Consider the following 10,092-nt stretch of genomic DNA (forward strand, 5'->3'; position numbering starts at 1 on the left):
TCTAATACAATTCATGAATAGTTGCTCCAGCCTTCTGGGCAGTCTCAAACTCCAAATATAGCTTCAACTTTTTACACATTGTACCCTTTACTTGGTCAGTCACATACATGGAAATAATGTAAGATAAAATTGTACTTTTGATGTGATAGAGAGAGAGATAGAAAGAGTAGTAGCTACAAACATAGTGGAGCGATTCACCCTAAATCTTCAAATAGAACCACTAGAGTGGTTCTATTTCAGCAGCTCATCCTACACTTTTACCCCCGCACAGAAGATTAGAAGGCTGAAAAATGACATTAATGCTAAAAGAGCAAACCAGAGTTGGCTTGGACTTTACTGTATTTGGTGTGAACTTGGAATGTCAATTGTTCCACTGTGCTTTCAACCACAGAGGTCAGCAAAAGCTTGTTTTACAAAAGTACTCAAGTTAGCCCTCTACACCTCCTCCCAAATTTTTATAGTCTGTAATTATTGGTAAATGCTGCAACATAAATTTTTAAAGGGAAGTGAGCATACCAGGTTCTGTGTGCACAGGTGTTTTCCTTGGTAATTGTAAACCTTTTTTTTTCACTACAATTACCTATCTCTTTAGTGGATTTTTATGCATTCATTTTAGCAGGACCGAACATATGTTAACCGGGTATAACATATACCGGGTATATAACCGGGTATATGTTGTCATTTTTTGAGGCAGTATTGTGGCTTGTTAGGGAGCTGGCAATAAGTTTGCCACTGTAGAAATGACTTTGACTTCCTTGTAATAAACTGGATCAATGTTGGTGGAATGCAGTTGGAATTAGGGGATGTTGGGGAGTTGTTGCATAGTTCCGCAGAAGGAAAGCTATATTAAGGGTGAAATACAACATTCACCTAATGTAATGGCTGCCCAGGGTTGTGGAAAGCTTAAAAGTTGAAGCGGGAGACACTAAAAAGAACAATAATACCTGGTACTAATTTAATGGGTTAAAATACAGATATTAAAATGAACAAGTTTAATACAAGGAGCCACCAAAAAGCTTCTAGTCATGAAGGTATTAATCATATCCAGATACAAGCAAGATGCTTGTCATGAACAGACTAACCTTTAGCAGCTCCCAGTGAGCTGCTACCTAACAAAGGGATAACCATCCACAAATATCAATGAGCCATTAGTCATGTACACATTAGGAAACCTCTGCTTTAGCAAGGGTTAGTATACAGGCATCAGAAGGAGCTGTGGTTGTTACTTTGTATCCATAGCAGTGTAAAGTATTACTTTTTAGGTATGAAGCACTGGGCAGAATACACATACCATGTGCCTTGCATAGAGAGGGCAGAGTGCATGACCAGGGAGTACACAAATACAGGTTTACCTGTAAAATGAGTAGCAGTATTACACTAGTCATACTACCAACAAGCAAGAACACAAAACAAAACAGAAGAGTTCCTTACTGTCTGTGGAAGGAGGATGGCCAGGACATCCTTGGTTTCTTTAAGCCGGGTCGGTGTTTGTTTTCCTTGTAATATAAATACTTGTCGGTATCTGAATGATACCTCTGCTTTATCCTGATGTGGGTCCGGGGCTGCCTCCATAGGTGTTTGGGGGGTTTGGCAGTGCCTGCTCCCTCTCTGCTCAGAGTTGTACATTTCACAGACTCAGGGCTCATCAGCTCCATCATTTGCTGCCTCTCACTTGCCTATTCTAACAGAGTGGAGAACACGTCCATAGAGGTGCATGTGAGTGAGCAGCCTGTTTCCAGCAGTGCAGACACAGGCAATGACAACTTTCTAGGCAGCTTGGTGATCAGGTATTGCTGGTGGCAGAGGGAGGTGGTATTTTGCCTGACACTCCCAGCTATTCATTTGCAAGACTGAAGCTGTGCCATAGGGATCATGGCACTTGGGAATCACAGCAAAAAAACACTCCTCATCAGATCGAAGCCCCTCTCTGCACACACAGCCACGAGTGAAAATAAATTACCTCGGCACAGAAAATTAATCACAATTTCCCCTACAGGGAGGGGTGTTAAAGCCGAGTTTCTAAATGTGAGATTTGAAAACCCCAAATTGGCCAAAATAACAGAAGAGAACATGACTGACTGCTAGCAGCATCCTAAGCTCTGCACAGACATGTTTCCAATACCACAAATGTGGAGTAATACTAAGACAAATTCATTTTTTGCAATGTAATCAGGAAGATGTTATTTTCTGATCATTTTTCTGGAACAAGACTACTCTTGGTCTCTAAGTACCCTTTACAAAAGCCTGAGACATACTTGACATATATAGCAGAGCTGTTATCAAGCTATCTCCACACAGAAGTGTCACTGAATCCAAGCCAGGGAGAGTGTAGCTGACATTCAAAAGACACTCTAACAGACTGAAAGCAAAAAATGCATTGCCATAGCCAGACAGTTATTAACAGCAGCTGCTGCACACATCAGTGTATATTTATAATGTTTGTACTACATTTTTCATACCCATTACCTACCATCATACCAGCTTACTATTGTCTGATCATTCAGGTAATACATGTCCTGCACAAACAACCCTGGATCAAGAGATCTAGGGCAAGTAATTTATCAGTTTGAATCTCTAGCTTGTATGTGCATATAGATGCTAATTGTATCACCCAAGACCAGAATGTCTGTACAGGTGTACCATGATGTCATTTTCTGATGCGCCATGCTGGGTCAATAAATGAAGGACTACTAGTTTAATGAATAGTAGGGCACTTTCAGTTCATTCTCCGATCTTTTCTCTCTCTCATGAGAACAAAACAGACTGTAGGGCAGATGCCAAGTAGCACATCTTTACAGCAGTTCTCTAAGATAAGGCCTCTGCTGCACATTGACAACGAATTTTAAATAGGTAATCATTTTAAGTAAATACTTTTGTTAATATTGATAATAATAGTAAACCATTGCAAAATGTATTGATCCACCTGCGATTTCCAGAATTAGTACTAATTATAATACAACTTCTTGGTTTTTGGCAATCAATGACATCGAACAACTTTTTTTTTTTTTTTTCAATAAAGTAACAAGCGCGCACACTTGGCAGATTCGCGCTCCCTATTGCTTATTATTGTGAAGGCAGGAATCCGGCTGGCAGTGAGGCGAGTGTACGCACACACTCGAGTCCAGACCGCGGTAAACCGCGATCGATGGCCGCGCGTACTTTCGCGCTTCCAGCGAGCGCGGATTTTATTGATGAATCAGGGGCAATATCTCTGCACAAACCTTTCCCCATGGGCTCCCAACCACTACTAAAAGAACAGCTGTCATCTTCCTAAGTTGCAGAACTGCCCCGCAAAGTAGGAGCCTCAATAACCTATATAGAAAACTGGGGATATCATCTTGGAGTTCAAGAGGCCATATATGCCATGTATTAAGTGCCATAAAGTTGGGGTCTTTCAAAGTATTTTGTAATAAAGGACTTCCTGAAGGCACTTATATACCTGAGCTTTCCTAGTTATGTCAACCATTGTTATTTAATTCACATAAACAACAATTAACCTTACTGACATTTTCACTAGCATTTGAAGCTGGATTAAAAGTTTAGAGCAAAATAATAGTTTAGGTAGCAAACAGTAATTTTTGTTAATGCTTTTCTATACACTATGAAAAAAAAATGAACTGAAGACAAGGGGTTAAGTAACGGATTCAGGAGCAGACAGTTCTACTTTAATAAAAAGTAGTCCATCCATATTCAGGGCCCAAAGCATTTCTTTTTAAAGAACAGGTAAGTTCATGTGGGGACCCTGGTCACATGACCAAATATCAAGTGCCAAATTATAATTGCAATGGGAATTAATCCAGGGAATAACATCAACATCATCATCCTCTTCTACTAACATGAATGATGAATTCACATGACTGATGAAATCACCTTCTTCATCTGCCTGCAACTAATCTGCATTTATCTCTCCTACGTTTCCCATTCTGCCTGCCAAAATTTATCCCTGTGTATCCAATTGTTTCCCCTACAATCTTCATCTGATTGTGTATGGTACGTCTTGCATTGTAGATTAATTTTTTGTACCAACTTAAATCTCCCCAGATATTTATCTGTTCACTATTCCTTTGTTCCAGCTGAGTGCACATTGATATTTATTGCCCTGCTAACCCCTCCCCATCCAGGTTCAACTGATATCCCAAATTCCTTGTTACTCCCATCAGTCCATCTATATTCAGGGCCAAAAGCACTTCTATTTAAACAACAGGCAAGGCCACGTGGGGACCCTGGTCATGTACCCAAATTTCAAGTGTCAAATATAAGTGCAATGTGAATTAATCCAGGGACTTGAAGCAGGAATTGGAACAGAATTGGACATACATTTAAACTCTGCAACTCCCATCCCTTGTCTTTGGACTGATTCATCCACCTGGACTCCAACACAATCTCTACTGCTGACATTCTGAACTGCTATTTCACCAAGCAATCTCTGTGACTGACTCATCATATCCAACTTCTGGAACTTAACAAGTTTATAAGCCTCACTACAACCCACATTACAAGTCCTTCTCTCATGGACTGTTTGCCACAATATTTATTGTACTCAAATGGTTCTCAATTATGTGTAAAAATGTATTATTCACCCTGCACTGGCTCTATTCCCTCTTCTCCCCAGTCTGATAATTCTTTGTCTCTCGTCTCCTTCACTCTCTTGCTTTCTCTGTCTGTGCTCCTGCACCTTTTTTCTCTATTGCTACTTTCTGGTGACATCTCATCCAACCCTGGTCCCCCCCAAAGTCTCTCTCTTCCTTACACTTTCAGCAAGATACTCCCTCCTCTTAACCTCATCCCAATTCACCCTACCTGTAAGTTCTTACTCCCTTTCTCTGGCAGTCTATGGAATGCCAGATCTGTTGGCAATAAACACAACCTTCTCCTCTCTAAATCTTTAAAATTCCTGGCTCTAACTGAAACTTGGCTCTTCTTCTCAGACTCTGCAGCTGCTCTCCCCTATGGAGGCCTGTTCTTTACACATACCCCTAGACCTGGCAACAGAGTATGTGGTGGTGTGGGTCTCATTCTCTCACCTAACTGTACATACAGAGTCCTTCCTACCCCGCCCTCTCTCACTTTCACCTCTTTTAAAGTCCACTCTGTCTGTCTCTTCCGCCATTGTTGCTGTTGTCTACTGCCCCCCCCCCCCCCCCGGCCCAGTATCACAATTTTTGGATAACTTTGCCTCTTTGTTCCCACACATTTATTCCCCTGACCTGCCCACCCTCATCCTCGGTGACTTTAATGTTGCAGTGGATGCGCCCAACCATCCTTCCTCAGCCAAACTGCTCTTCATTACTGCTCACTCTTTTGGGCTCACACAGAACATACACAGCCGCACACACATCACCGGACACACTTTAGACCTGGTATTTCTAAACTCTGCAACCTCACCCTCCTTGACAACTCACCATTTCCTCTTTCTGATCACAACTTTATCACCTTAACTTATCGAACTCTTGCCCTCTTTGCCACATACCTGGTCAATGGCAGAGAGATATCCATAAACTTGACCACAACCTATTCTCAAACTTCCTTACGTCCCTTACCCTCACTCTCTCTAAAATTACATCTCCGGATAAAGCTGACACTTAGTTCAACCACACCCTTTCTCTGGCTCTAAATAAAGTTGCCCCTGCCACTTTCCGCAACCCCCATCCTGCTAACCCTGGACCCTGGCACAAAAATCACATCAAACATCTACAAAAGACTATTCGTGCAGCTGAGCGAATTCTAGTCTCAGAGCTGAATTCACGGACTACAAAGCCAGACTACAACACTGAACTCACCAAGTAAAATTATTTATCTGCTGTCATTTGCTCCTCCTAAACCCCACACCTGCTTCCCCGACAACAACCTTCTCTGCCCAGGACATTGCCACCTACTTTAGAGATGAAATTGACAAAATCAGACATGATGTCTCTGCTCACTGGGCCACGACAGCCATATCCACCCCTTCCACCTGTAAAATCATCATTGACATCGTCAGCCCCGTTACTGTGGATGAAGTCTCCTCTCTTCTCTCATCATCTCCATCTACTACCTGTCTGCTTGACCCAATTCCCTCTGATCTACCCCATGCCCATTCCTCCACCGTGGCCCCCACCCTAACCAAACTATTCAACCTCTCCCTTTCTACTGGTATCTACCCCTTTCACTTTTAAACATGCCATTATTCTCCCTATCCTGAAGAAAAACCCTCACTGAACCCCTCCCTACCTTCGTGCTACCATCCTATCTCCCTTCTGCCATATGTTTCCAAACTTCTTGAGCACCTTCTCTACAAAAGACTCACCGATTATCAGAGCGCCAACTCTCCTTAACCCTCTCCAGTCTGGCTTTCGAGCTGCCCATTTCACCAAAACAGCCCTTACTAAAGTGGACAATTACCTCATCGGAGCTAAGTCTTAAGGCAACTTTTCCCTCCTCCTTCTTCATGATCTTTCCCTTGCTTTTGACACTGTTGATCACCCCCTTCTAATACACATCATGCCCTTCCTTGGTATCAGTGACATTGCTCTCTCTTGGTTTGCTTCTGTCTGTCTGACCGCTCCTTTTATTTTTTTCAATGGTAATTCCTCCTTTGCTACTCTCCTCCCTGTTAGTGTTACCCAAGGGTCAGTCCTTGGACCGGTTCTCTTTTCTCTGTACACCTCCTCTCTCGGTAGTCTCATTGCCTCCTTTGGCTTACAGTACCATCTGTATGCTGATGACACTCAAATCCACCTGTCCAGCCCTGATTTGTCTTCCTCAGTCCTGGATAAGGTTTCATGCTGTATATTCCTAACTGTTAAAAACAATGTTATTCATCCCTCCCCTCAGGCACGTTGGCATCACCTTTGATTCTGGCCTCTCATTTACGCCCCATATTCAGAACATTTCCAGGTCCTGTCACTTTCACCTACGCAACAAATACAAAATCCTCCCCTACCTGTCCCCTGAGACCACCAAACACCTTGTACACGCTCTTATCATTTCTCGTCTGAACTAGTGTAACATCCTCCTCTCTGGTATTTCACTAGCCTGTCTCTCTCTTCTACAATCTATTATGAATGCTGCAGCCAGACTCATCCATCCTTCCCTCCGCTCTTCTTCTGCTGCATCCCTTTGTAGTTTACTTCATTGGCTTCCATTTCACCTTGAAGTCAAATTCAAGCTTCTGTGCTTTGCCTTCAAATACCTCCACAGTTCTTGTCCTACTTACCTTTCTGACCTGGTAAAAAAATACTGCCCTAGTCGTTCTCTTTACACCTTTAATGTCCTACTACTGACTTCCTCACTCATAACCTCATCACAAGCACGGCTCCAAGACTTTTCTAGAGCTGCCCCAACTCTCTGGAATGGTGTTCCCCATCCTAATTGGCTTGCTCTTACTCCCATTTTTTCAAATTTGCCTACCCATCTGTCTTTTGAAACCGTCACTACTTCCCACCACTATATATCTCCCCTCCTTTTGTGTGATACTACCCCCACCTCCTAGATTGTAAGCACCCCCGGGCAGGGTCCTCTCCTCCTGTGTCACTGTCTGTATTCGTCTGTCAAATGCAACCCCTATTTAATGTACAGCGCTGCGTAATATGTTGGCTCTATAAAAAACCTGTTTATTGATAATAAATAATAATATTAATTAATGATAATAATACAAAAACAGCAAAAAAGCATTCAAGTATATTTGGAACAAGTTTAAAGCAGTACACTGCATCACAATCACAACACGATCACAATAAAGATATCATGGGTACTATGGGTTTCTAGAAGTAATAAAATTACATTTTTCAGAATTTTACTGCATGCCATGTCCAGATATTTAGGAAATAGTAATTCTACAATAAACACCACAAGGTTTAAAAAGGATTCTTGGCCCAAAGTTGGCCCAAGTTTTTTAAAAAATCAGGAGCATATACAAACAAGCATCAAGATGTGTCTTTAAACAGATGCATTAAGGGGGCGTGGCCTGGCGATCTCCGGAGATGGCCGCATGTTAGCCTGGCTCTGACGGCACCGGCGGCTATTCATTGCATACAGGGCACAATTTACCTGACAGCATGGGAAAATCAAAGCAGGGCATGGGGGTGAAGCTCCCCCATACACCTACTCAGCATTCTTCCTCCTCCCAGCCCTCGATTAGGGCTTTTGCGAGTGACAACTCAGTGGCTCCCAGGGATCCTAAGATGGCGCCGGCTCCTGCTTCCCCACACTCCACGTGGAGCGCAGGGAGCGTGGACACGCGGCGCCGGAAATCTGCTGCAGCCGCCCGCTCTCCTGTCCTCTCTGGTCCCCGCTCCTATACACAGGCTTCCAGGAGCAGAGGAGGTGATCCACCGGAGGCTGCACTACAAGCAGGGGTGAGTTTCAGGGGGGATATCCTGCTCTCCTGAAGGCCCTTATGCCTCCTTGGACGATACGGTTCCAGCTATATTCTGCCCTGCGGCTGTGTCTTCTCCTTGGGGTGAAGTGACAGGAGATTCTCCTGGTCCCCAGGTCCCAGGACCCCCTGAGTTGCACAGGGAGGCCTTTCCACCTTTGGGCCCTCTGTCCAGTGCACCCTGCCCCCCCTCAGGAAGGCCTACTACAGCACATCATGGGGCTGGGGGCCCTTTATGTCCTAGCGCTCCAGGCCCTGGATCTAGTACTCCTACTGTCGGCCCTTCATGGCAGCAACATCTACAAATGTTACCCACTAAAGCAGATTTTCAGCAGCTTATTACAGAAGTTCAGTCTACCCTACGTTCTGAAATTGGGGCCCTACGTGCAGATTTCCAATCCTTAGCTGGGAGAGTGGGAGATCTTGATGAGAATTTACATCAGGCCAAGGGTGATATAGAGGCTTTAACCCACAAATCGAAGGACCACCACTTAAAAATCAGAGATCTCTACCGCCAGCTGGAAGATATGGACATTAAGACTCGCAGAAACAACATTAGGGTCCGTGGTTTACCGGAGGCCACCCGCGACTCAGATTTGAAGCTGGTGCTGCAAGCTTTTTTCAACCGCCTTTTGGGGCGCCCTTCTTCACATGTTATCAACATCTCTCAGGCATTCCGGGCTTCGAGGCAACCAGCCTCGGCCGCAAGGCCACGGGATGTTCTTTGCCATCTCACGGATACAGCCCTCAAGGATGAGATTATGGCGGCTGCGAGAAATATGCGTAATCTGGAGTTTGATGGAGCTCCCCTACAGCTATTCCAGGACCTATCCTGGCACACCCTACAACAACGGCGCCTCCTGCAACCACTTCTTACCATTCTACGGGATCATAGTATCCCCTATAGATGGGGCTTTCCGTTCAGCCTAACAGCACGCAGGGATGGTATTTCAGCGGTGTTACGTTACCCAGAAGATCTACTTTCCTTTTGTAGAGACCTTGGGATTACTGTGCCGAAGCTTCCAGGATGGGAGATTGATCACCCCTTACCCTCCTCTTCCTCGGAATGGCAGGAGGTCAGACCTAAGAAGCACAGACGAAGGGTCCAACATTCTTCTCCGCCCCCCTCCCCGCCGGACGGTGGGCGATACTGACAGGGGCTTAGTCTGCTATAGGATTCTCTGTTTTTGACATTCTCATGCTGTCCCTATAGGCTTATGCGTTGTTTTGTCATTTTGTTTTCCACTGATTTAACATGCTGGAAATTATTAATGCGGTTTTTTACCCATGCTGTTTAGATTGTTTTATCTTGGTTTACTATTCTGTGTATTGGACCTTACAAATGAGTGAAAGTCCTTTACAGCTAACCTGGAGGTTTCAAAAATTGATGCTAACTCACATCCTTCACCTACTTTATATAGAAAGGTACCTGCTGTACTGTCCCTGCCGGGATGCTTTTGTATACCCCTAAACTCGGTGGTTCTCCCTGAAGGGTGAGACTCCATGCCCTTGTACTAGCTATCTCAGGATTTACTGCTACCTCATACCCCCTATTGTTTGTAAGGCAGGGTACCTGTCATCCTCAGGATGTGTTGTCCCCAGGTTCTATTAGATAGTGCTGAGACCAGGTTGCATTTTCTACCTACGATGCATATAATGTTGTTTATCTGATATGTTACCTTTTTGCCCTGTGACTTCTAGGGAGGGTCCTGCGCCTGGCCCGGTTTTTTTTTTTT

The 10,092-nt window shown here is 44.1% G+C and overlaps 1 protein-coding gene across 2 annotated transcripts in view; it reads right to left on the reverse strand.

Annotated features, from left to right (window-relative positions):
- PDE4C (phosphodiesterase 4C) overlaps window positions 1–10,092 on the reverse strand; it is a 254,317-nt gene that overhangs the window by 158,251 nt on the left and 85,974 nt on the right. Inside the window, exon 1 of one of the 2 annotated variants that reach the window (XM_072405137.1) lies at window positions 1,432–2,214. The exons of the other annotated variant lie outside the window; for it this stretch is intronic. Coding sequence (XP_072261238.1) covers window positions 1,432–1,658 — 227 coding nt within the window. The 5' untranslated portion in view covers window positions 1,659–2,214. Of the gene's footprint in view, window positions 1–1,431; window positions 2,215–10,092 lie in introns of those variants that run through there. 2 annotated transcript variants of the gene reach the window in all.

This window comes from Pyxicephalus adspersus, chromosome 3 (genome assembly GCF_032062135.1).
Source record: "Pyxicephalus adspersus chromosome 3, UCB_Pads_2.0, whole genome shotgun sequence".
In the NCBI taxonomy this organism is placed as follows: domain Eukaryota; kingdom Metazoa; phylum Chordata; class Amphibia; order Anura; family Pyxicephalidae; genus Pyxicephalus; species Pyxicephalus adspersus.